Source organism: Ursus arctos, unplaced genomic scaffold, assembly GCF_023065955.2.
Source record: "Ursus arctos isolate Adak ecotype North America unplaced genomic scaffold, UrsArc2.0 scaffold_2, whole genome shotgun sequence".
NCBI lineage: Eukaryota > Metazoa > Chordata > Mammalia > Carnivora > Ursidae > Ursus > Ursus arctos.
In genome coordinates, this window is record NW_026622874.1 from 63,408,852 (window position 1) to 63,434,024 (window position 25,173).

Here is a 25,173-nt window from a genome sequence, read left to right on the forward strand (position 1 = left end):
TTTATGTCCTGTGTGCTCATCATCCTAACGGATCCCCACCATTGCTGGTGAGGACGCGAAGTCACGGCCGGCGTGAACACGGTCCGGCGGCTCAGCAGAGCAGCGAATACAGAGACGCGCAGAGACACGCTCCAGCAGCCCCACCCCCAGGTACGACCCAGGAGAACATCCAGACCCACGCCTGTACGCAGACGTCGTGAGAGCGTCACCCACAGAGTAGCCCCAAAGAGGAAACAACCCAGAGTCCGCAGCAGCCGAACAGGCAACCCAAGGTGGCCTGTCCGGACCACGGGATGGACTCCCCCACCCCCACCCCGGGCACGAAGTGCTGCCACACGCTTACAACACGGAAGCACCCCCCCAACACGGGTGCTCAGGGAGGAGCAAGGTGCAAAGACCGCACGTTGTGAGCCCGTTAAAAGGGAGGTCCAGACTGCGTGCATCCACGAGGACACCAAGTAAATTAGTGGTTGCAGGGGTGGCGGAGGGGAGAAGGTGGCAATGACACCATCCTGCCATGTTCCAGAAGTACGTGGTGGGGCCGTCGTGGTAAGCCCGCGAGTATGTGCAGACCACTCAGTTGTACACTTTAAAATGCTGCGGTTTATCTTATGTGAATTGTGTCCGCAACTTCTAAAGTATTAAGTGCCCGGAAGCCAAAAGAAGGAATAATGTACGGTAATCAGGGAGGGCTTCCCGAGGTGGCACCTTGAGTTTGGGTTCAGTCCGTTTCACTTGGAAGGTGCATCGGGCCTTGAAGTCCACGCTGAGCTTGGAATGAATTCTGCAGACAGTGGGACGGGTCAGAGGGTTTTGAGCAGGGGAGTGATCACATCTTCAAACCAGTGTTCTGCGGAGACCGTCCCGCAGCTGCTGCGGGAGACTGAGCGGGAGTGGTAGGTGTCAGCACAGGGAGACAGAGGCCGCGGGGGCATGTCAGAGGTCAAGGGTGAGCAGGTGGCCTGCAGCCGGGAGATAGCAGGGCAGAAAGAGCAAGAGATACCCCGAGTCTGGGCGCCGGTACAGCGGCGGTGCCGGTGCTGGAGGGAGCGGAGGGGCGGGGCAGGGTGCCTGCGGGTCGTTCAGACACAAAGACTGTCCACCAGCCACGTGGAAATGAGAGGGTTGAGCGTCGAGGGAAAGGGCAGGGTGGAGACAGAGGTTCAGGTATCCTCAGTATGAAAGTCATAGTGGGAACTGGGGACTAGGTGGGGGCCCCGAGGGCGCCAGTGCAGAGAGGAGGAGAGCGAGCGGGTGAAAGTCTAGAACGTGATGCCACGTTGTTTGTCCTTCACCCTGTTGGACTAAGTAACTCACAGGCTGGGATCACATCTCTGCGTGTGTCCCCTGCACAGCTGGCCCAGGCCCACGCGAGTTAAGGGGTGCAGGGACCGGGCGAGGCTGCGGACAGGCTGTGAGGGAGGGTGGGAGGCACCAGGACAGCCTTCCGAGGAGGCACAGCTGAGGCCAGGCCGCAGGTCTGGCCCCTGGGTCATCTTGACGTTGTCGGAGGGACAAGGCGTGTGCAGGACTCAGGCTCTGGGCCCCAAGGATCAAGGCCTGTCTGGAGACGTGTCCGTGGAAGGAAGGAGAAAGGGCTGAGGCAGTGGCGTGAAGGATAATCAGAATTGTTGGAAGGGCTTCGTGTCAGCGGCTGGTTTTTGTTTTAAGACCAGAAAGGAGCGTTCCTGCAGGATGAAGGGAAGAAACCACGGGATGGGGAAACAGAGCGTGAACAGTGTGTCCGAAGAGCTCTGGCAGCTGGAGGTCGAGCTGCTCCGTGGGGCCGGGGAGGGGAGGCCGCAGATGTCTGCAGTGAAGCCGGGAAGCTCTAACAGAGGACGGCGCCTGCCGAGGCGGAGGGCTCCAGGCCACAGGCATGGAGAGGACAGACGGATTTGTAAACCGAGGCCGTCGGGTAGCAGGGAGGCCTGGACGAGCTTACAGAAGGCGTACACGCCCCAGCTTTCTTAATTGTGTGACGAGCCGGCTTTATTGGGCACTTCCTTCTCGAGCGCAGTAGTATCTGTCTCCTGTGAAGACCTCACCGGCAGAGTGTCGTCCAGGCCTCACTGCCATCCAGCGGGAAGGACCCGCGATCCCCGTTACCTGTGAGGACACAGGAAAGCCTGTCGGGTCTACACAGCAAGTGAGCATGGGGGACAGAATTCAGAGTCAGGCCTTCCCCAGCTGAGAAACCCAGGCTCTAAGCTCTATGTGCACAGCAGGTGGGCGCAAGGTGAGGGCCAGGTGCGCCCCAGGTGAGCGTGAGGTGAGGGCTAGGTGCGCACCAGGAGAGCACCAGGTGAGGGCCAGGTGCGTGCCAGGTGAGCGTGAGGTGAGGGCTAGGTGCGCACCAGGAGAGCACCAGGTGAGCGCAAGGTAAAGGCCAGGTGAGCGTCCGAGCGGCTCCCAGATCCGCCCGTGGCCAGACCGGGCTCCTGGGACTCACTGCTGCGTGTGAGCTCCCTGTGTGGGCTGCTCTGCACAGACACTGAACGTGTCCCCCTCGAGCAGGAGCCGAGGAAGACCCCTTTAGGATGAGGCATACACCCAGCCTTGCACGGTGGTTCAGACTGGACGGGCCTTTGTGTCCTGTCTCCTCGCTCTAGTTGGCCTTCTGTGATGTTTCTCACCGTCTCCACACCTCTCTCTCCTGAACGACGGCGAGCTCGTGTGCATCTCCGAAGGCAGAGAGCTCCCACCTCTCCTCTTGGTTTAGGGGTAACTGCCTGTTCTCCCCCCTGGGCGAGGCGTCTGTCCTCCACTAACCACCCCTTGTGCTTTCCATCCCTGTGATCCTCGCCGCCCCCAGCGTATCTGTGAGGTATACAGCCGGAATCCCGCCAGCCTGCTGGAGGAGCAGATCGAAGGTGCCCGGAGGCGTGTCACTCAGCTCCAGCTGAAGATCCAGCAGGAGACGGGTGGCTTCGTGGTGAGTGATGCGGGCCCGGCTCCAGGAAGGGCGCCGCACAGGGGGCTGGGGCAGAGGCCGCCTGCGTCATGCCGGACCCCAGGCTGACTGCTCAGCAATTAGTATCTCACAAAGAAACAAAGGACAGCAGTTCGTTTGGCGCCACAGGGCTGGGCGCTGGGGGGCCCTTTCTTGCCCTCCGAGATCCTGCAGTCGCGGTGGAAAGAAATACCTGTGAACTCAGTGGGACCGTTGGCTTTAGTCTCCTCAATGTCTGCTCCCCCCCGGGGAGGGTGGCCGTTCCAATGCCGAGTTTACTCAGCGCGCCTCTGGCGGCTCCTTGAGCCACGCGCACTGCAGGCAGCAGGTCTCCTCAAAGACCGTGCACCTCCCACGTCAGCCGCGGTAAAGGACCCGCACCATGGAGGGGGTCTGTAGGGAAACCCCAGAGAGGAGATGCCCTTACCCGTTCTAGTCAGGGACTCCATTCCTAGCGTCCTGCTCGGTCTCCATCAGGCCTTAATCCTCAGGCAAATAAGGAACTCTCCAGAAACTTGACGATCCCCAAGAATGGTATTTGCCAGAGCCAAGAGAGGTTCTTCGAGGATTATCTGCTTTCTTTTCTAGAACATCCAGATCAAAACGTCTGGGAGCCACAGGCCAATCAAGTTTAAACTCTTCTATTTTCTGAAGGGCACGTCCGTGTCATGTCGCCGATAGGCACTCAGGTTCTGAGCTCACCAGCTCTAAGACCCTGGGACAAGCTGCTTGAGCCCATGTCCTCCTCTGTGAGACGGTCGGAGTCGAAGCGTGCCCCCCTTGCGGGCTGTGTGTTTGCCCTGCCGCTGTGCCGGCGTGCTCCATGGGGTGGAGAGGCCGAGATACCCGACTGGGGGCTGCAGGGCTGAGCGCCAACCCCGGCATAGGTTCTGCTGTGTGGCTCGGGCAAGTCACACGTGGTCTCTGGGCTCCTGTTTACTCACTGGTCACACGGGCCTCAGCGTTGCCAAAAGCCTAAGTGAGAACCAGAAGAGCATGCTTCCCGAGCGTGGAGCACGGTCACCGTGGTTCCTCCACACGGGCTGCTCTTCAGAGGCCACCAGAGGCTGACCCTCCTCCTCTCCCCTCAGTCCCCCGCTGTAGCTCTTCTCGCTCCTGGATGGGAAGCTGCTTCTGGGTCCAACCCAACCAAGGCAGTGGGTGCTGTGGGGTCCGGAGCGATGAATCAGTGAGTTTGGAGACTTTCTCTAAGGGCAGAGCTCCCTCCACCATCAGGGTCACCGTCCTCCTCGGACTACCGACGAGGCAGTAGCTCCACGGCCTGGGCATTTTTAAGGCAACGAAGCAGAAGAAGCCACTATTTGCAGCAGATACTGTCTGCTGAGACCGAGGGAAGGGCTGGCTGCAGGAAGGACCGAGTACGGGAGAGGTTTGTGGAATGTGCCCACCCTCTGGACATTTCTTTTTCAGGACATACCCCCCCTATATGGTGACACCAGCCAGAGAGCATCAGAAGGTGAGCTCCCCCTCACCCCAGAAATCCAGGCCAAGTTTCCTGTCGTCCCTCCCCATGGGGCCGATTCTGGAAAGACTGGCTGCAGTCCGGGCTCTCCGGGCATTAGGATAGGGAGAGAAAGCGGCGTCCGCACACAGGGACAGGGGTGACTTACTTGGTGGCCATGGGGCACAAGCTTCCCACCAACGAGAGAGTGCCAAGGGCGCTACTAGGATGATGGGGTTCCAAGAGCCCAGCTTGCCTCCCAGCCCCTGGCACTTGGGAGCTCAGGAGCCACTTTTGTGACAGGAAGTGAGTCGAGCCAGAGGAGGGGTGGGGTGGGTTGAAGGTAAGACTCCCGGTGACAGAGCTGTGGAGTCTCGTTCCCGGAGGCGATAGGACCAGGCATGGGCCGTGAGGGAGGCGGAAGCCGGGTGCGGAGCATCTGACCTGAGGGAAACCAGGAAAGGAGAGAAGGTGGCAGCTTCACCTTCCTGCCCCACACGCAGGCCCCCAGGCCATGGCCTCACCCCCCCCCCTGTAAACTGTTTCTCCCCAGGCCAGCTCTCTCTGGACTGCCAGGAGGGGGACAGTGGCTTGGACGCTGGGACGGAGCACTTCCCCTCCCTCAGTGAGGTGAGTGCCTGCAGGGGCCGGCCCTGTCTCAAACCATGGGTGGCATCCCCTTTCCAGGCGCCAAAAGGTCCTGCTGTGACCAGTTGTGCCGTGGCCTCCGACCTGCCACGTCTGCACCTCGGCCACGCTTCTAGCTCCCAGGGTTTTTAGCCACTCTGCTCTGCATGCCAAAGGGGTTTCACACGCGCCCTGCGTGCAGGACCGTCAGACCGTCTGCTTTATCACAGCTCTGTTCTGTAGCATCGGGCAGAGAGAGGTGTACGAACGGTACGAGCCTGCGGGCCCGAGGGAGCAGAGCCTCAGTCACAGCCACACACACGGGTCTTCCTGGCTGCGGCCGTGGCGTCTTAGATGCGCACACGGAGCCAGCCAAGGCGGATGGCAGCCTCTTTCGCTCGGTCACAGACCTCACTCGAACAGCTCATCTTTCCTGGAGTGGTCAGAAGCATTTCAGGTTTTGGCCTCACGTTCCCTCCCAGCTGTTGTCTGCCTGCATGTATAAACTGCAAAGTAAAAGTACGAGTGGACGGAAGAAGTGATATCACCGTCAGTCAACTATCTGCTCGGCTGCTTAAACTCTGATTTTAAATAATGGTTGGAATTGCATTTCCTTACTGCTGCCGTCTGTGCGTGGGAGGACGGTGAGCCTACGTGCAAGGATCCGTCTGTGGGAAGGACACCAAGAAGGGGCGGAGGTCTTCAACAAGCCACATACGGCGTATCCTGAGGGCTGGGTGTCTGGGAGGCGGCCTGGCTTAGAGCGGAAGGCTGTGGGCTGGGCTCAGGTGCCGCGGCCAAGTCCAGGGAATACCCCGTCACTGGGTCCCCCGCCTTGAGCAAGTCTCGTGACCTGTCCAGGTCATTGTTCCCTTGTTTGAACAGTGGGAGGAGTGGTATCTGCCTCAGAGGGCCGTCGTGAGCACCGAGCAGGGTACCACGCAACCAAGGGCTCCGCGTGGCCCGGGGCGTGCGTGCACCCCTGGGCGTGGGCATCACCAGAGCAGCTGAGGGTGAATTTTCCGATGGACTCTCTGTTCCTCCAGGCGCTGATGAATCGGAACTCGGCACTGTCAGACCCTGGGCTGGACAGTCCCCGAACCTCACCTGTGATCATGGCCAGGCTGGCCCAGCACCACCGGCGGCAGGGCTCGGATGCACCAGGGCCTGGCACCAGCGAGCAGGTGAGGGGTCCAGAGCCCCCGGCGGTTCTCCGTCCCCTCCTCCAGAACCAGCTTACCAGGGCCCGGCCTTGAACACTCAGGCCAACCCTCTCTGCGGGAGACTGTTGCTTAGAGGACGAAAGTGAGGAAAGAAGGTGGTGTGAGTGGGTACTTGAACAGAAGCCTCTCCCAGGCTCTGGGTGAGGACACATGAACACATCCACAGGGAAGGGACGGGATGTGGACGAGCAGATGGGTTTGTTCAATGTCTCCAGAACACTCGGCTTACTTTCTTCTTTATTTAGCAAAATCCTTTCTCTTACACAAAACCTTACTAGTTGGCGCCCTAATGTAGGAACCAAATAGAAGCTCAGCTACCCAGGATCGGCCCCAGGCGCATCCGCCCTCAGGGGCACTTCCATGTGGCCCCACGGTCCTGAAAACCTGGTGTGGCTGCCACCACCTGTACGGGTAGACCAGGTGCAGGGGGGCGTCGGGAGGAGCGCTTCGGGCTCAGGGCAAAGACTCCGGCCGTCAAGGGGATTGCCCAATGCTGTGGAGCCAGAAGTGGGGTCCCTGCATGTGAGCAACACGGCGAGAGCTCGCCGTTCTGTAAAACAGCCTTTCTTAGCGTTCACCCGCCTCCTGGCCTCCTGGGGCGCTGGGGGTCGTGCTCTGGAGCAAGGTCTCCCTTTCTCTGAAAACTGTTGAAGCTGTTATCTTTGCACGACAGGAGCGACTACAGCACAGCCCCAGTCTCTGAATCGGAATCTGTGCTGACGGCGGGGCGGGGGGCCGTCCACACTCAGCAGCGGCAGGTGCAACCGTCAGCAACTCATTTTCTGTTGCATAACTGTCCAGTGTCGGGGTTTTCTTTAATAATGAGTATCTTCCGCTTTCATAGTCAGAAAAACTGCGTACTCGTAAAGACTTTTAAAATATCCTCCTCCCGCTCACAACAAGCAAAACCCTGGTGTTTTCAGGTTTCACCCGAGACCCCAGTAGAACCACAAGTGGCCGTCTAGTATCCCCTGGGGGTCCCGGACCCCACGGTGTCACGGGACAGGGGGAGGCCCGGGATGTGGCCTGCCCCTGCGTTCGGTCTCTGGGCCTCTCTTTCTCATTTGTCACTGAGTGCAGACCTGTTTGCTGACGTACCTTCTGGGTCTCGGGTTCTGTGATCTCATGCTGAGCATAGCGTCCGTAATACCCGGGAGAACACCCGGGAGGCGCCGTCAGGTGAAGCCGCTTGAGGGAGTGGGATGGGAGGCATCTGAGGCCTGGAAGAGAGATCCAGGTGGGCTCCAGAGCAGGGCCCTTCTTAGGGAATCCCTGGAAATGAGGTAGATGGCATCGAGCGGAAAATGTAGTTGGGAGAAAAAATCTGAAAGTTTAAGGAACCTTCAGGAGCAAGCTTGTCCAGGGAAGCGTCGGGAAGGCCTGTGCAGAATGCCCGCTCGGGTCATACCTAATACGGCACACCAGGTCAGGTTAGAGTTTTAGTGAAGTTGGCATGAGGAAGAAAACCATGCCGGGAAGCGTGGATTTGAGACCGGTCGTGGAGATCTACCGTAGACCCTTGAGCAGGCCGCGCGGGGGGAAGGTCAGCTCCGTCCTCTTTTGCTCAAGGAGGCAGCGATGGGCCGCGAGCTGTCCTGTGACAGAGACCGAGTGCGTGTGCCCGGTGGTGCCCAGGAGCTGCAGGCGGTGGTGGGCGCGGGCGTGGCTGCTGAGGGGGCCAGCAGAGCCCCAGCCCGCCGTCACCAGAGCACCCACTGTCCCCAGAGCTTTCGCAAACAGGAAGAGCGCGCCTTCTCTCGCTTCCCATGTCCGCGCACACGTGCTCCGGCAGCCCCGCCCGGGAGCACTTGACTTCTGCAAGTGGGGATCGCGGTTCTGTCCTCTGAGATTTGGGGGAGGTGGAGTGATGCCAGCATCTGCCAGTCCCGTGTGGCGCTCCTCGCTGGGACCATGCTGTGTCCTGGAGGGCTTGGACGCCTGTCCCCTAATTTCTCCTCCCTGCGACTGGCCTCTCTCCCCAGGACGCAGACCAGAGCCCGAAGCCTTTAATTATTGGCCCAGAGGAAGATTATGACCCGGGTTATTTCAACAACGAGGTAACGGTTTCCTGGTTTTTTCCTTTCGTCACGGTCACACCAGCTGCTGTTGACTCGAAGCAGTTAGAGCCGCTGCGGCCGTGAGGGGGCGCGGGGTGGGCGTCACGGCCTGTCAGCGCGGGGCGGCAGGGGCCATGGGGGCCAAGCTGCAGCAGGCCGTGCTGCTGTGCCCCGCATCTGCGCACGCCAGTCACCCCCGTCCTCCTGCCCTGCAGAGCGACATCATCTTCCAGGACCTTGAGAAGCTGAAGGCACGGCCCGCTCACCTGGGCGTTTTCCTGCGGTACATCTTCTCTCAGGCCGACCCCAGTCCGCTGGTAAGGAGCGTCTGTCTTGACCGAGGCCTGCTTGTGCCCTCGGTTCTGCCTCTGCTCTCGAGAGAAGTCAGATCGCGGGCAGCGGCAGGCAGCTCAGGGGAGGAGACAGAGCCGAGAAGGTGCAAGTTAGGCAGGGGGAACGCGTGTAGCCCAGGGAGGCGCGGGAGGAGCGAAGGTGGGACACCTGCCACCGTTCCCAGTCTGCTGGGAGGACACGGTCTCCCTCACGTAGCACATGGGATGGCAGATCTGTGACATTAGCGTGGGGAGACTCAGCAGCGGGCCGGGGTGACAGAGGCGCTGGGGACGGGGTGCCCTGGGACAGGGCTCAGGGCCAGCAGCCTCAGCAGCTCTTCTCATGCTGCTCCGTGCTCAAAGGAAGAGATGGACAAGAGAGGAGGATGTTGTGTCCCTCACAAGACCCAGACCGCTGTTGTCCTGTGGGGCTAGCCAGGGTCAATGTCATGCGCTCAGCAGGGGCCCGCTGAGCACCTGACCCCGGTGTATGGGCACCGGGCTCGTGACAGAGAAGTAAAACACGAACCCTTAGAAGACAGGATACAAACAAGTATGAGGCAAAACCTCGGTGCAGCGGGGACGCAGAGTCCAGGGTGCCTGTGCGGGAACGTGCTGGGCAGAGGCTGGCGCCGGTTCACCAGAGGGTTCGGACATCGAAGCCAGGGCCGCTCAGCCGCCACGTGGTCACGTTGAGCTGTCGGATTTCTTGCTGGCGGCTGTCAAGTGCGTCTCCCGTTCTCAGCCGCGTCACGAGGTTGCACCCGCTAGGTGCCCCAGTGCCTCTCCCAAGAAGGGTCACAGATGTCTCCGGGCACCGCCCATTGTCCCCTGGGGCCAGAATCCCACTCCGCAGAGTGGGGGTGGAGGGAACCGCGGCTCCAACCCAGTTTCTCTCTCCTCCTAGCTTTTTTACCTATGTGCAGACGTCTACCAGCAGACAAACCCCAAGGATTCCCGAAGCTTAGGAAAAGACATCTGGAATATTTTCTTAGAGAAAAGTGCGGTAAGGGGGTCACGGATTGAATTATAATTTTACTGGACTCTTGGGGCCACTCGGGAGCAGAGGGAATATGAAGCCACACGTTCAGGCCGGATGGACACAGGTTCTCGAGAAGTCGGGGCTGAGGGCTCCTGGGTCCTGTTCGCAGCTCTGCTCTCGATCCTGAGCTCCTGTCCTGGCCCCTTCGTTCCGCATGTGCACGGTAGAAGGCACGTTGCCTGTCCCCCAGACCAGTGCTGGCTCCCCCCACCCTCCCTGCGCGCCCATTGGGGGACGAATCGGTGGAGACGCAGAGACCCCGATGGTGGTTGAGATCATGCGCCACAGCGAGGAGCCAGGGTTCTGACACTCCGCACCCTTGGGGATGCTGCCCGAAGTGGGGTTTGGAGGGCGGAGGCCCGGAGTGTGCAGGCAGGGGAGCGCCGTGCGTGTGGACAGGGTCTGGCCACGGTGTCTGCCGCGTGGGACAGCACGTCATGGGCCTGCAGTCTGACCAGCTGCACTAATGCCCGGATGACTTGAGCCTTTGAGTTCCACGGCATCCGCTCGCGGGAGTGATGAGATTGGGGAGTAAACTCTGTTCCTCAGGACTTCCGTGCCTGTCTCGTCGCGTGGGTCTGGAGAAGGGGTGGCAGCTGCTGGCCATGCCCTGTGGGCGTTGGCAGAGCCAGCCTGTCCCCGCGGTCGGGTCCTCGTGCTCCGTGCTTACTGGGACACTCAGCCACAGGAGGGAGCAGAGGAGAGGGCCCACTGAAGTTTCCCGGTGCTTCTGACTGGCAGCAGCTGGGAACCCACACGAGCGGCCCCAAGAGACAGCTCCTGGCCCTGTGGCTTCAGATTCCATTTCTCTAACGCGTGGCCTCGTGTGCAGGCTTACAAGGGGGAGGACGGGGGACAGTGTCGGGGAAGGAGACAAGGGGGTGTTGGGAGGCCCTCCTTGCTGCAGGGCGAGTCTCTCACGTGCCCTGGGCTCTGCCTCACCATCCGCCCCCACTCCTCTTTCTTCTAGCCACTGAGAGTGAAAGTCCCTGAGGTGTTACAGGCTGAAATTGGTAAGTCAGCTCATGGACCAGTTAGTCTCATCCTGGGTTCTGGGGGGCTCCAGAGCGCAGAGGGCGTGTAGCCTGTCCTTGGGCACCCCTCCTCTAGGAGGAGGAGGTGGGGGCGGTTCCTCCAGAGCACCTCGAGGTGGCTGGCAGACAAGCACCCCAGCACAGTCCCTTGCCTGGGGAGCTCATCCCAGGAAGGGAAGACGGGACCCCGTCAGGCGTGCGCTCAATTCTGCCAGCCGTCCCCAGGACCTTCCTGGGTCCAGCGGGGCCGTCTGTACCAAGGGGTGGTTGGACTTGAGGGATTCCCAAGCCTGGCAATCATCAGAATCCCTTGGAGAACTCTGAAAAATCCAGAAACCAGGGCCTACTCCATCCCACCTCAGGGACGGGATCTCCAGAGCATTTTTGTTTCTGTGAGTTCCTCACTGATTCTGAGAGCAGCTGGCCCCGTGAAGACCCGGCCGGCTGGGTGGTGGCTGTATTCCCCTCTCACTCTCAGGTTGTGAGTAGAAGAGCCGAGGGAAGGCAGCCTAAGAGGGAGTCAGCCAAGGAGTGGGTCCCATGCAGCTTCCTAGAGGATTGGTGACCCACAGCCAGGGAGGGGGACTGGTCCTCGGCCGTGTGAAGCTGCCGCAGGGGCAGGACAGCCTCCGTCCAGGGTCGGGTGAGCTGCTTGCCTCCCCAGCTCATGCGCTGGCCAGGCAGCCACCGAGGAGAGGGTAGCACTGTGCTGGCAGAGGGCAGCTCCTGGGGCGCGTCTGACGGCAGGCAGGGCTTTAAGGTCCTTCCACATCTTGGAGTCCAGACTGCCCAGGTGTTTTGTCCTCGCCTTGGGACCTGGACAGCCAGGGTGCCAGTCTGAGATTCAGGAGTGACCTGCTGGGTCCAGGCCTCCACCTCCCCTTGGCTCCCAGGAGGGCGGAAAGCCGGCCTCCCTCCAGGCCACAGGGGGCTCCACAGGTGCGGCCCCCTCCTCCTGACACCCACTCTCTGTCCTCCCTGGGTTCCCACCAGACTTGCGTCTGCGCGGCAGTGAGGACATCCGTGCTGCGCTCCGGGAAGCACAGGAGGCAGCCATGCCCGAGATCCAGGAGCAGATCCAGGACTACAGGTTGCCGGGCCCCCCACCGCTCCCTCGGCCTCCTCGCCCGCCGTCCCCCATGCCGAGTGCCTCCTGTGTGTGTGTATGTGTGTGTGTGTGTGTGTGTGCGTGCTCCTAGCTCCTTCTGGGTCTCTGCCGGGCATCTGTGTATGTTTGTCTCTCTCTGACTTAGAACAAAGCGCACCCTGGGGCTGGGTAGTCTGTACGGTGAGAATGACCTGCTGGACCTGGATGGGGACCCTGTCCGAGAACGCCAAGTGGCCGAGAAGCAGCTAGCCGCCCTGGCAGACATTCTGTGAGTGCGCCCTCCATGCCCACCACGAGCACGCAGAACAGATGCGAGTGTCTGGGTCTATTTCCCGACGTCTCCCCTCCACGTCTGCCCGATCCCCCTTCCCCTGAAGGACGGGGTGAGCCCAGCTCTCCTGCCTTTCTCAGGCGAGGGCGGTGGCACTTCACAGGACATGTAGGGTCTGGGGCTGCCCACGGGGACTCCGTGGTCAGGAGCTTTCTGCTGCCTTCCGGGCCCTCTTCCTGCCCACGCTGCCTCCTGCCTGGATGTCCCAGGGACGCCGGCGGGAGGGCCATGCCGTGGGTCTGCAGCAGGTGCTGCCTTCGGGAGGCAGTCGAACCAGAGGACGGGAGGGTGGGCCGTTTTTAACAACGGCATCAGAAGACGGGCCTAACTCGCCGAGGGAGGAGCTTCCGGCAAAGCGACTGCGCCTCTCCAGGCACGTCTTCCCGGCGTGACCCGCGTGACTTGTGGGCACACGTCAGCCTTCGGTCTCAGCTGTCAAATGACAAAAGCTGGAGAAGACGTTCTCCATAGTCTGTTCACGCTGCCACTCCGTGCAGCAATATTTATGGGGTCTGTTCTAGGCTCCAGGGGTGCGTGAGTGAGCAGAACAGTACCTGTGATGCTGACGTTGTAGCGGGAAGATAAAGCAGCGTTTGACAAATAAGCAGGTTTTGTAACATGTTGGAAATAAAGGGGGAGACCGCAGGCCGAAGGAAGGGGTCCAGAGCACCAGAGCCAGCGCGTGGAGGGTTTAAAGAGCGGGGTCGGGGCGAGCCACACCCAGAAAGTAGCATTGGAGCACCTGAAGGAAGTGGGGCCTTTGCCCTCGCAGACGTCTAGGGAAGAGCACCCCAGGCAGAGGCAAGCAGGGCGAGGCAGGCGCGTGCTCGGCGTTGGGGGCCGTGGAGAGCCGCATGGCCGGAGCACATCGTGAAGTCTGTGCTGACGTCAGAGGTGACAGGTGGGGCAGCCACAGAGTTTGAGGACGGTCGTAGGGATGGGGAGCTGCGAGTGGGGCTCAGCTGTGGGTGGAGGGTGGTGGGGAGCAAGGGAGGGTCCCAGACAAGGGGTCACACAGGAACCCATGTGGTAGGGGCTTGGACCGGAGCAGGGACGAAGGACACAGTGAAAACCGGTCAGTCCCAGGTGTGTTCTGACAGTTGAGCAAACAGGCATTTCTTAAAAATGGAGCGTGGGTTGTGGGAGAGAGAAAAGTCGGGAAAACGCCGTAGTTTGTACCTGAGCCGCTGGAAGGACGAGGTGCCGTCAGCCGAGACAGGATGGCTGTGTGCAGGGCAGTTCACGGTAGCTAGTCAGGACTCCACGTCAGACCTCACCCCGGAGGTTCGGGGACATGGCCACAGGGACCGTCCAACAGCAGATCAGAGCACGTATTCTTGGAAACAATCTCCTGGCCTTCAGCTAAGCCTTGGACCTTTCTTGGCCTCAGTTTCCCTAGCGGTCTGACGGCAGGAATCAGCCTGACCGCTCCAGGGGTGAGCGCAACACCTGCCCGTGTTTTTTCTGGGACCCTAACGCCCAAGAGTCACGCGGCCTTGTCGCCGACAGCATAGGCACCCCGCTTGTGATGGGGCAAAGCAGGGAAGCTTCCGTCTCGTTCACGGAGATCTGGCACCCACTCTTGTGTTGTTTTGAGAATTCGATGAGTCAACACATGTAAATATCTTTAAGACGCTGCCTGGCATGTGGCGGACCATCTAGCGTTCGTTGCTGTTACCATGTGTCTGGTAGATAGGCTCCCCTGGATCCGGTCTCAGGGTGCGCCCTTCTCTCCTTCAGCGGGGCGCACAAGCCCCTTGCTCCGTAATACCTCCCGAGGCTGTGTTTGCCACGTCCCGTTCCTTTTAGCCGGAAGGACGTCACCGTTGCTGTGCGGAGGCCCCTAAGGGAGTGAGAGCTCTCACCTTCCAGGCCCCACGCTGGCTCAGAGCTGAGACCACGAGTCGAGGCCCGGCCTCCCTCCCCCACGGCCTCCGTCCCCCATGTCGGCGCAGCAGACACCCCGTGCCTCACAGTGTGAGTCATCTGCCCTTTCTTTTTTTCCAGGTCCAAGTACGAGGAGGACAGGAGGTGAGTCAGTGTGCAGTGTGCTGGCCATCCTCCAGTCACAGGGGCCTCTAGCGTCGGGGGTCACGGTCTGAGTGTAGCCCCAGTCACAGCGGGGTTGTGGGGTCCAGGCCGCTGCTGCTTGGGGACCACCACGTGCGTGGCAGGGACATCTCGAGCGTTCTGATTGCCCACGCCTGCCTCCTCTCTCGCAGTGCCCCCATGGATTTCGCTCTCAATACCTACATGGGCTACGCCGGGCTCCGTCTCCGAGAGGCACGGCCTTCTGGCACAGCTGAAAAGGCCCAGGCGGCTCCTGACAAGGACAAGTGGCTGCCCTTCTTCCCAAAGACCAAGAAGGTGACAGAGCTATCTAGAAAGTCTCTTCTGGTGCGGCTCTCTGTAGGGGGGCAGCCTGGGAAAGGCCCCCCATCACTGCACTTGACCCCCACTGCCTTCGCACAGGGTGTGCATGAGAACCCACGGACTAGCTCAGACCCGGGCCGGAAGCACACGTGCTGGCTCGGACACAGGCCGGAGTCTGCTTTCCAGTTAGCTGTTCGGGGCGAGTCTTGGGGCCAGCGGCCACATCTGGGGATTGGGACCTTTCCAAACCTGGTGTCTCTTATCTCAGCAGAGCAGCAATTCCAAAAAAGACAAGGATGCCTTGGAGGACAAGAGGCGAAACCCTATTCTCAAGTACATCGGGAAGCCCAAAAGCTCTTCGCAGAGCAGTGAGTCCAGGGGGAGGGGGCAGCGGCTTGCGCGCGGGTCAGCCCCGTCCACACTGGCACGTCCACACCCCGCGTCCCGTCACTGCTGCTTAGTCTCCCCTTGCCCCCCCGCATGCAGGCTTCTCGAGGGACAGGGACCAGGAGGCCGTGCCGGTCCCTGGGCCTGAGCCAGGGAACTCAGAGCCCATTGTAGCTGCGGAACAGCCACGTGAAGGAAACTCGCCCTGGCGGCAAGACCGCTCTGTGGGCAGTAAATGCCCCCCTCACCTTATCCAGGGGGCTTCGTCTGTGCCCCAGAGGTGTGCGGGGAGCACGTGTGGGCCCTCGGTGGGACGTCCGAGTGACCGTGAAGCAGAGCTAGGCAGATGGGGGCAGATTAGGGGCCCAGAGGCCCCCCTGATGCTGCCGCTTACCCGGAACTCAGGTGGGCTGGTCACCGGTCTTCCCAGCTCTGCCGTTGGTCTGGAACCTGACGCTGGTCTCCAGTCAGTATCTTCAGCCCCCAGCATTAGTCCGGAATCTGGGAAGGGCCCTGGGGGTCAGCCGGCGGCCTTTCCTGAAATTGCTGCCAGGGGGTGGGGGTGCTTGGTGGGGGGCCTTTCCTTGATCAGTCCTGAGTTTTACCCACTACCTTTTCATTTTCCAACTTGATTGTAAGTTTTGAGTCTTGAAACGTTAATTTGAATTTTCATGGTTTGCTTTTGTTTTTGTTTGTTTTCTTTTAGCATTTCATATTCCCTTGTCCCCTGTGGAAGGTAAAAGGACCATTTTCTGTGGGTTTTTCTTTGCTTTAGCTTTGAGTTTCCATCTTTCAAGTCTGTGTCTCCTCTCCCTGTCCGTCCCCTCCTCCGTCCGTCCATCCCTGTCGCTCCAGCGGCCCTGTGATGCGGCCCTCCTGGGGCGCTGCTCCTTCCCTCCCTCCCAACTCGGGGAACAGGCTCCAGAAGTCCAGGGCTCTGTGTGCACGCAGGAGGCCATGTCCCACACAAGCTCCTTGGGGTCTTGTTTCCATTGAAATAATAACAAAAATCGTCATTTTTTAGGGTCATGTGGGCTTTCTTTAGTAGACAGTGGGTCTCTTAACGGTTCTTTGGGGCCTTTTACTTCCTGTTACCTGCTCTGCCTAAGCCGTCTGGCGTGACCCCTCCCTGCCCCTGACTCTGAACTTGGACAGTAACTGCAGCGGTCAGAGAGAATGCCCCCACCACGCGTGTTAGAGAGCCTCGGTGTCGCTTAGGCTCTGTGCCCGGAAAATCACGTCCTCCGCATCAACCCCAAGAGGCTGAGCGCCTCCAGGCGGATGAGCACAGGTGCCGTGGCCGTGGCCCCTGCGAATACAGTCTCGTGACTGGTGGTGGCTAGTTCTGCAGTGGGGCTGTGGGGAGAGAGCTGTGGGACGCAATCCGGAAATCGTCTTGTCGCTAGAAGTCATTCTATGTAAAGTGACAGTTAAAAATAGTGATTTTCAAAATTACTTCCAAGTTTTAAATTCCTAGACCCGTTATGCTGCTTTAAAGAAGAAAAATATTAAAATTCTGAGAAAAGGTCTATAAAACAGTAGAAAAATTAAAGAACGGCCTTTACCCCCAGGCCCTTAGTTCTTTCCACACACGGCTCCTCCCGTCTGCCCGAGAGCAAGTGGCCATCCGAGCGTCCGCCAGCCCCACGAGCTGGAGCTTCCCACGGCAGTGTAATGATTGGGTTTGGGGTTCTGGAGTTCCCGGGACATCAGCAAAGTCTGGATCCACATCTAGACCACACCCCCCCCCAGCGGCAGACGCCCCAGCACTGACCATTTGGGGTCCTCGGCTGTCACCCCGATGAGCAGCGACCACATCTGATTGTTAGTAACACGGAGTTTCCTTCTCTTTCGTTTCACTGTCATCCTGAGAACAGAGGAGGGAGAACACAGGACACCAGTGAAAATTGAGCCCGTTTTAACAAACTGTGCTCCTTCCTGCCTGTTTTTCCCGTTACCCTGGCTGAGCTGTGCCGGCTCCCAGACCACGCCTGTCCCTCATCACGGGGTGCAGCTACATGCCGAGGACACGTGGCCCACGGGAGGGGAGCAGGGGCTCGGCCGGATAGCCGCCTGTCCCACGGTGTTCTCGGGCCCCACGCCGTTGCCCCGCGGTGCAGCTCAGGCTGTGGCTGTGTAGCGGACCCTGAGACAGGCAGCTGTGACCCTGGTCCCCGGAGCAGGGGTGACAGGAGCAACCCCCTCTTATGCGGCCCTGGGAGGCTGTTACCCCAGCTCCACCCGAAGGAAATTAGTTCTTCTGCTCCCTAGGCCTGGACACTTTCTTACGAAACCCGAGTTTAGCTGTTTGGGGAGATTTGTACATTTTCATAGGCGGGACTCTGGTTAGTGTGGGTAGGATCAGGGTCTCGCCCACCTCCCGGCCCCTCTTGTGCTGCTGTCAGTGTCAGGCCGATTGGCCCCGGGTGCCCAGCTCCTGCTCTGAGGTCACGGGAGCCAAGCTCACGGTCTGAGGAGGGGAGCCTGTCTGCGGGGCACCACACGAGCCTTTTGACTTTCTTACCTGTCCTATTTCTTTGAACAAGGAGCACATGAGAGAGAGAGGACTACCCGTGCCGTGCTGCATACTAGCGGCAGGGACCAGGAGCTAGGCCAGAGGACTCGCGCCACGTCTCCCGGGTCTTAGCCCAGGGCTGCTGTCGTCCATGCTTGCTCGTTGCTCTGTCTTCTGGGCTAGGCGGGAGCGAGGGTTCTGGGCCACCATCCCTGAGCAGAAAGCAGAGTGCCCTTCATTATCTTTCTGCTTCCAGTCAAACCAGGCAATGTGAGGAACATCATTCAGCACTTTGAGAACAACCAGCCGTATGACGCCCCGGAGCCTGGGACGCAGCGGCTCTCCACAGGAAGCTTCCCTGAGGACCTGCTGGAGAGCGACAGGTACGAGGGGCCACGTGGCGCTGGCCACCTCCCCAAGGAGGGGAGCCCGGGCAGGGTCTGCAGCCAGCGTTGGTCCCCGCTGCCTCGCCCACTCCCCGAGGCCGTAAGGTTCGCACTGCAGAGCTCGAGCCGCTCCCTCAACCTCCCCGCCTGGGCATCATCAGGAAGAGACTAGCTAGAGCCTGGGGACGGCTTGCCCTTAACGTTTCCTCTGGACTCACCCTGGGCTACTCAGCAGCGTGCATCCCAAGAATGATCTAGAGACTGGAATAGAGCAGCTGATCTGGACACCGTAGGTGACAAGGCGAGAGAAGACCGCGGGGCGGGGTGGCAGGGGGAGGTTCTGGGAAACGGCGAGGTCACGCAGAGATGATTGAGGGCATCTGTGAGGAAGAACGCTGGAGGTGGGTTCTGCCACCTCAGAGCAAACTGCTCTCTTGCTCTGAAGAACAAGGGGGGTCTGCAAGCATGTTCTCCGCCTTGGCCAGGTTCTAATGAGAACCCGTCTCTGGCTGGAGACATACTCTTGGCCTCGCTCTCAGCTGCGGTATGACAGCCGCACGTCATGTCTCAGACTCTCCAGCCAGCACTTAGTGAAAACCACCTGTGGTCGGAAAGCTCTGTGCACAGCCCTAGTGAGAGGAGTGGAGCAAGGGACAGAAACTACATGCGTGTGCACCCGAGGCTGAGCCCCCAGTCACCAGGGAGCAGCCTGGGTAGTCAGGACATTGGCACACCATGAGTCCGCCACCCCCGCTCGCGTGCGGGGCTACTCCTGTCTGTGGTAAGCCTCTAGGCTTCGTATGCGTGGGGAGACTGCCGTAGCGAGAACTGACGGAGACTTAAGGGAAGAGGAAGGTAACATTTGTCCTGAGCGGGGAGATTGAGTTCTAATATTAGCTGGTGAACCGAATGTATAAAGTACGTGACGTGTAAACCTGACGTCACGGGTGCATCAAATGAACGGTTACGTAGACGTAATACCCACATTTTGAGAATAAGCTGAGACCTTTCGCAAACGTGTGTTCCGGAAGTTGCCCTGAGGCACGCACTCTCTCAGCAGCACAGTGGGGCAGGGGTGGGCCGATGAAAGGAGCCCCCAGTTCCAGAAGGCAGTATTCTAGGGCCTGGGGGCCAGGGGTGGGTGTTACTCGCCCGTGGGGACCGGGAGGAAGGTGTTCAGCTCAGGAGCCTCGCCGGGCAGCTTGTCCCCGTGCTCGGGGCCCGCGGGGCGACACTGGCGAGGGCGCTGTTGGCGGGCTCCGTCGGAGGCGCTCCAGCAGACCGCGGGGTGTTCTGGGGACCCACTGGCCGCGGGATTCTAACCGTCCGGACCCGAGGGGCGGCTCCAGTTGGGCCCATGGCAGTTGAGAGAGACGCGATCGGTGGGGATGGAGCCGCCTGGCTCCTTGTTTTCAGCCTGCTGTGCTGCCAAGAGCTGCCCTCACTTCCCAGGCCGTCCACGGTCCTAGCTGCAGGGCCGCGTGTAGATGAGTGATGGTGGCAGCGGGGCCACACGGAGGCACCATTCTGGGGCAGCCAGGGGTCAGAGATGCCAGCTGTCTCCGTGCTCGTGCGCCATAGGACACAGAAAAGAGCAACACCGGCCGTCAGCCTCCCTAGGCCCACAGACGCACGGCGGCCAACCGTGGCTGCCAGGGGCCGCTTCCTGACGGTCGGGAGCCAGGCCCTCCCGAGCCCGCCTGCCCCCAGGAGGGGAAGTGGAAGCGAGAAAGTGTGTTACAAGATAGGAACGGGAGACCCCGTGCCACAGCTGGAGCGGGAGCCCGGCGGTGGATAGACTTTCGGCCAGGCCTGCCTGTGAGGAGGCCAGCATGAGTGTGAGAGGGTAGCCCCTATGCCGCCCTGGTGGAAAATCCTATGAAAGGAGAGCACAGTCTCCAGCAGAGTCCGCGGTGGGAGCTGACCTGCTCCGGAGAGGGCTGGTCCCCACAAGGCCCAGGAGCAGGTCTTCTCATGTGCACAGCTATCCCGGCAGATGTGGGGTCTTCGCGTCTGCACACAGCACGAGTCTGTCTGTTGGTCCTGGATTTCACCTTCCTGGTGGCTCCCAGGGAGGGTGAAAGGCCTAGCAGAGACAGGAGATTGATTGTGGGGCAGCGGCGGGAGCTGTCACTGGGACGTTCGGGCCCTGGAGGGGTGAGGGAAGGACCGCTGAGTCAGGGCAGGAGATAAAAGCCATCCAGCCTGTAAGACCCTGGGGTCTCTTGCCCTGCTCCCCCAGCTCACGCTCAGAGATCCGCCTGGGCCGCTCTGAGAGCCTGAAGGGCCGGGAGGAGCTGAAGCGGTCCCGGAAGGCGGAGAATGTGCCCCGCTCTCGCAGTGACGTGGACATGGACGCGGCCGCGGAGGCTGCCCGCCTCCACCAGTCAGCCTCGTCCTCTGCCTCCAGCCTCTCCACCAGGTGGGCAAGGCTGGGCAGCTCAGGGGGCATCTCAGGGCTGGGGCTGGGGGGCAGCGGGTGCTGAGAGCTGACTTCTCTCCACAGGTCTCTGGAGAACCCAACCCCTCCCTTCACCCCCAAAATGGGCCGCAGGTGAGTGTGGCGCCCCAGCCCGGAACGGCTGCTCAGGTGTGCTTCTTGTCTCCACAGCTGCTGGTTTCCCGCGGGCATGGGGCAGGGGCGGGGAGGGACCGAGCGGGAGGGACAAAGCCCTTGTACGCGTCCTTCCTCCTGGTGAAGCTGCCCCTGCCCCTCTTTCCCCAGGAGCATCGAGTCCCCCAGCCTGGGGTTCTGCACAGACGCCCTCCTCCCCCACCTCCTAGAGGATGATCTGGGCCAGCTCTCGGACCTGGAGCCAGAGCCGGATGCCCAGAACTGGCAGCACACGGTGGGCAAGGACGTGGTGGCCGGGCTAAGCCAGAGGGAGATTGACCGGCAGGAGGTCATCAATGGTGAGAACGTGCACCTCGCACTTGGGTGGGGAGTACGTCGGGCGGTGCCCCGGGGACAGGACCAGGTCCGTGTCACCGTTTCTGTCCTGGGGGTGGCGGAAGTTGCCAGACGATTGGACTTCGGCACTCGACTGCTCAGAAGTGAGGTGGTTTGGGGTGATGGTCGTCACTTCGGATACTTGCTGACCTCTCCTGCTTTGTCTTCCTCCCGTCCCGGGACCACCCCGCTCAGAGCTGTTTGTGACGGAAGCCTCCCATCTGCGCACGCTCCGGGTCCTGGACCTGATCTTCTACCAGCGGATGAAGAAGGAAAACCTGATGCCCCGGGAGGAGCTGGCCCGGCTCTTCCCCAACCTGCCCGAGCTCATCGAGATCCATAGTGAGAGGCCCGTCCTCCCCGCCTGCTGTCCCCCCTGCACACACTCCCGCTCCGGCTAGCCTTCAGGTCGCTGTCCCCGGTCCACCCCCATGCCAGGGCCTCCCTGAGCAGATGATCTCCCTGCCTGAGAACTTGATGTATGCCCAGAAACCAGCATTCCCCTTGCCCCAGACCCTTCCCCCCGTCACTGCTTCCACGAGCCCCCCCCCGCTCAGGTCACAGAGGGTCCGGCCGCGCAGCTCCACCCCAGGCCTCTGTGTCCCTTCTCTCCATCCCAGATTCCTGGTGCGAGGCCATGAGGAAGCTCCGAGAGGAGGGCCCCATTATCAGAGACATCGGTGACCTCATGCTGGCTCGGGTATGCTGGGAGGAGACGGGTCCCCTTTCCCGCGGTGGCGGGAGTGGCGGAGGAGGGCCGGGGGGGGGGGCAGGGGTGCAACGCCTGGGCGGTGTCCCTGTGCCACAGTTTGACGGCCCTGGCCGGGAGGAGCTCCAGCAGGTGGCTGCCCAGTTCTGCTCCTATCAGTCCATCGCCCTGGGACTCATCAAGACCAAGCAGCGCAAGGAGAGCCGTTTCCAGCTCTTCATGCAGGTGCGTGCGCGGCAGGAGGGTGAGCCGGGCCCCCGGAGAGCTCCTCGACTGCCCTCCCGGCGCCCGCGGCAGGCGTGCTGGCCTCTCCTCCACCCCCGCCCGCGCCCCACACCGCCTCCTTAGAAACGTGGCCCGTGCCCGCTCTCAAGACAGGCCGCCGCTCCCTGAAAGGAACCCCGATCGCGGTCAGAAGGCCCAGTTCACCTCCTGGTACCTGTGGGCACGTAGGCAGAGGTCCACGTCCTCGTCCGTAGAGCGGGCACAGCAGCCCGCTCGGCGCAGTCTGTCTGGCCAGGCCCTTCCTGGAGTTCTCTCCCTGCCCCCACCCGCCTTCCCCCAAATATTTAAGGGATCAGGACCCACTTGGGATCGTCACGCCCATCCGGGCCCTGAGCCCATCAGCCGGCTTCCGACTGGGCTGAGCGCTCTCCGTCCGCGCCCCCTTCCGTCCAGGAGGCCGAGAGTCACCCCCGGTGCCGGCGGCTGCAGTTCAGGGACCTCATCGTGTCCGAGATGCAACGGCTCACCAAGTACCCGCTGCTGCTGGAGAGCGTCCTCAAGCACACGGAGGGTGGGCGCAGGGGCGTGGCCCTCACACCGCGTTCTCGCACTGCCCTGTCCGTGACCATCGCAAGACCTTTCTGGTCTTCAGGGTCTTCACCCTTGCCTTGTTAGGGTCCGTCCCAAAGAAAGTGATAATAACTGCGTTTTGGGGAGAATCAGGTGTTCAGCCACGGGAGGAGGGAAGGGTCGCCTCCAGCCCACGTGGGGCTTCGTTGCAAATCTGAGGGAAGCGTCTGGGCGCACACAGGGTTGGCATGGGGACCCCATTGTGACCGGGCTCCCCCACCAGGGCCGAGGCACACGCAGCACCCGTCCTTCCCCTGCTGGACGCCTCTATGCGGTGCATGAAAGGAAAGCCCCCTGGGGTCCCGGGCATCCCTCCATGCCCTCAAATTTGGGGCGTTGGGGTCCAGATATGGAGTGGCACCCTGGAGGCCGTCATTGCCCCCGGCCAGTCCCTGACCCTCCCGTCCACGGAGTGGGCTGTGGTCCAGGCGGCAGTTCCCAAGGGCTGCCAGTGTCTCCCGGGAGCAGCGGTCTGAAACCAAGGACCCTCAGTGGCAGGGACCCTTACGTTTGAGGTCCTCCGGCAAGGGCGGCGCCGCTGTGCCCATGCCTGGCGGCTTGCCAGGCGCACCATCTTCCAACAGGCTTCTCAGGAGCCCCTCACTGCCGTCTCTGCCCCATCGGCAGGTGGCACCGCCGAGCACGAGAAGCTCTGCCGGGCACGGGACCAGTGCCGGGAAATCCTCAAGTATGTGAACGAGGCGGTGAAGCAGACGGAAAACCGGCACCGACTGGAGGGCTACCAGAAACGCCTGGACACCACGTCCCTGGAGAGGGCCAGCAACCCCCTGGCAGCAGAGTTCAAGGTGGGAGGCACAGCGCGGCCAGCCCCCCACACACACTTGGGGCACCCTGGGGAGCAGAGTCGGGGCCTGGAGGGACTCAGAGCAGGCAGCATGGGCCGGTCTGGGATGGGGTGCCCTGGCGGGACCCTACGCATATCCAGGGCTGGACGCTGGGAAGTGAAGTGCTGGGGAGGGAATAGGACGGGGTCGGGTGGGGAGAGGCCCCGGTCCTGCCCGTGCCCTATGGGAGCGTCAGAGCAAAGACCGCCCCCTGTTGGCCGCTGGCCCTCGGCTCCTCCACGGGGCATCTGTCGCATAGGCGGTTCTCACACGCGGTTGAAGGAATGAACGAATGGTGTCTCCCTGCAGAGCCTGGATCTTACAGCCAGAAGGATGGTCCACGAGGGGCCCCTGACCTGGAGGATCAGCAAGGATAAGAGCTTGGGTAGGTGTCCGGGAACTGGGGCGCACACCCAGGGGGCCGGCGCGGGGTCCCGGGGGGTGGGGAGGGAGCTGTGGGCCCTGACGGCCTGTGGCCCCGTGTCGCCCGGGGGGCCGGGTGGACAGCCGGGGCTCCTGATGGTGCGCCGCCCGCAGACCTGCACGTGCTGCTGCTGGAGGATCTGCTGGTGCTGCTGCAGAAGCAGGACGAGAAGCTGCTGCTCAAGTGTCACAGCAAGACGGCCGCAGGCTCCGCGGACAGCAAGCAGACCTTCAGCCCCGTCCTCAAGCTCAACGCCGTGCTCATCCGCTCCGTGGCCACAGGTAGCAGCCGGGTCGCGCTGCCCGCCTCCTCGCCACCCGCTGAGCCGGAGGGCGTGGCCGGGGGGGGGGGGGGGAGGCAGGGACAGAGGCGGCTGCAGGAGAAGCCCAGTGTGGCCTCACTCTCTTGTCTCTTCCTCGGAGCCATGCCCGCCCTGCCTTCGGGGCTCGCGGACGGGGACGGGTGACAAAGCCCCTGGCGCTCCAGCCCTTGCTGTTAGGATCGGAGGGAGGGGGACGGCTGTGAAGGGGACACGTGTGTGCCCATCCCGCCAGTGGGCCCCGTGTGCTCCGCTCACCCAGTGTGTATCCTGCCGCGGTCGTCATCCTGAGTCGGGGTCAGGGCTCCAAGGCTGCTGTCAGCCTCTGCCGGCCCCGCGCCGACCCTCCCCCCACCTCCCCCACACAGACAAACGAGCCTTCTTCATCATCTGCACCTCGGAGCTGGGCCCCCCCCAGATCTACGAGCTGGTGGCACTGACGTCGTCAGACAAGAACACGTGAGAATTGAGTGGCCATGCGTAGCCACCGTTCCCCTGGGGCCAGGGCAGTGTGTATGAGCAGGGCACCGCAAGCGGGGCGCAGGCCGGCGGGGACAGGGCAGCCACAGGGGGCTCCGGGGTCGCCGTCCTTGCCCAAGCCCAGTGTCACCAATGCTCCTTGTTCTTCTCACTTCTTTCCGCTCCCGGCCCTCGGGGTCTTCCTTCCCCTCTAAGCTGCCTCCATCCACGCACTCTTGGCAGACGCCCACCCCCAGGGCCGTCGCCCACCCACCCCGTGTTCCCTCGTGGCGCCCGACGAGGTGGCGTGACTCAGAGCACAGACAGGTTGAGTCAGATGGCGTCTCCGTGTCAGACTCCCCCGTAGAGGGTGGGTCTCACCGCCTCTCGGCCTTTGTGTGCAGGAAGCGGGCAGCGAGACGGTGCTTAGCGCAGAGCACAGCAGAGGGCTGGTGTTCTGTGGCACATGGCTGCCAGTCCTGCGCCGCCATAGGAGCCGCCGGGTGGCTGGGGGAGGGGTACCGGTCGGGCGGCAGGGGCGCGCCCCGGCCTCGTTCTCACCACCAGCCCTCTCTGCTCCTGCCGAGCCACAGGTGGATGGAGCTCTTGGAGGAGGCCGTGCGGAACGCCACCCGGCGACCGGGAGCTGCCCCTGCACTCGCCCATCCCCCGCCCCTGGGTGCCCGGGAGCCAGCGCAGCAGAGCCCCACCCCCAGCAGGTGCTCACCCGCAGGCCCGCTCATGCCCGCTGCGGGCCAGCTGTTTGCTGCCTCTGAAGTGTT

At 61.7% G+C, this 25,173-nt stretch overlaps 1 protein-coding gene across 6 annotated transcripts in view; it reads left to right on the forward strand.

Moving 5' to 3' along the window:
• The window catches only part of ARHGEF11 (Rho guanine nucleotide exchange factor 11), an 82,129-nt gene that overhangs the window by 51,240 nt on the left and 5,716 nt on the right, over positions 1-25,173 (forward strand). For 4 of the 6 annotated variants that reach the window (XM_026485090.4, XM_026485094.4, XM_026485092.4 and 1 more), the window contains 27 exons: positions 2,816-2,935; positions 4,385-4,430; positions 4,969-5,045; positions 6,089-6,226; positions 8,248-8,322; positions 8,538-8,639; positions 9,562-9,660; positions 10,667-10,709; positions 11,724-11,820; positions 11,984-12,106; positions 14,177-14,200; positions 14,392-14,536; positions 14,811-14,910; positions 15,636-15,665; positions 17,701-17,827; positions 20,073-20,252; positions 20,337-20,384; positions 20,556-20,743; positions 20,976-21,122; positions 21,401-21,480; positions 21,589-21,714; positions 22,168-22,285; positions 22,972-23,150; positions 23,499-23,574; positions 23,727-23,894; positions 24,301-24,391; positions 24,985-25,110. In XM_026485090.4, coding sequence (XP_026340875.3) covers positions 2,816-2,935; positions 4,385-4,430; positions 4,969-5,045; positions 6,089-6,226; positions 8,248-8,322; positions 8,538-8,639; positions 9,562-9,660; positions 10,667-10,709; positions 11,724-11,820; positions 11,984-12,106; positions 14,177-14,200; positions 14,392-14,536; positions 14,811-14,910; positions 15,636-15,665; positions 17,701-17,827; positions 20,073-20,252; positions 20,337-20,384; positions 20,556-20,743; positions 20,976-21,122; positions 21,401-21,480; positions 21,589-21,714; positions 22,168-22,285; positions 22,972-23,150; positions 23,499-23,574; positions 23,727-23,894; positions 24,301-24,391; positions 24,985-25,110 — 2,873 coding nt within the window. The remainder of the gene's footprint in view (positions 1-2,815; positions 2,936-4,384; positions 4,431-4,968; positions 5,046-6,088; positions 6,227-8,247; positions 8,323-8,537; positions 8,640-9,561; positions 9,661-10,666; positions 10,710-11,723; positions 11,821-11,983; positions 12,107-14,176; positions 14,201-14,391; positions 14,537-14,810; positions 14,911-15,635; positions 15,666-17,700; positions 17,828-20,072; positions 20,253-20,336; positions 20,385-20,555; positions 20,744-20,975; positions 21,123-21,400; positions 21,481-21,588; positions 21,715-22,167; positions 22,286-22,971; positions 23,151-23,498; positions 23,575-23,726; positions 23,895-24,300; positions 24,392-24,984; positions 25,111-25,173) is intronic. The other 2 variants (XM_026485091.4, XM_026485093.4) reach the window with 1 other exon arrangement.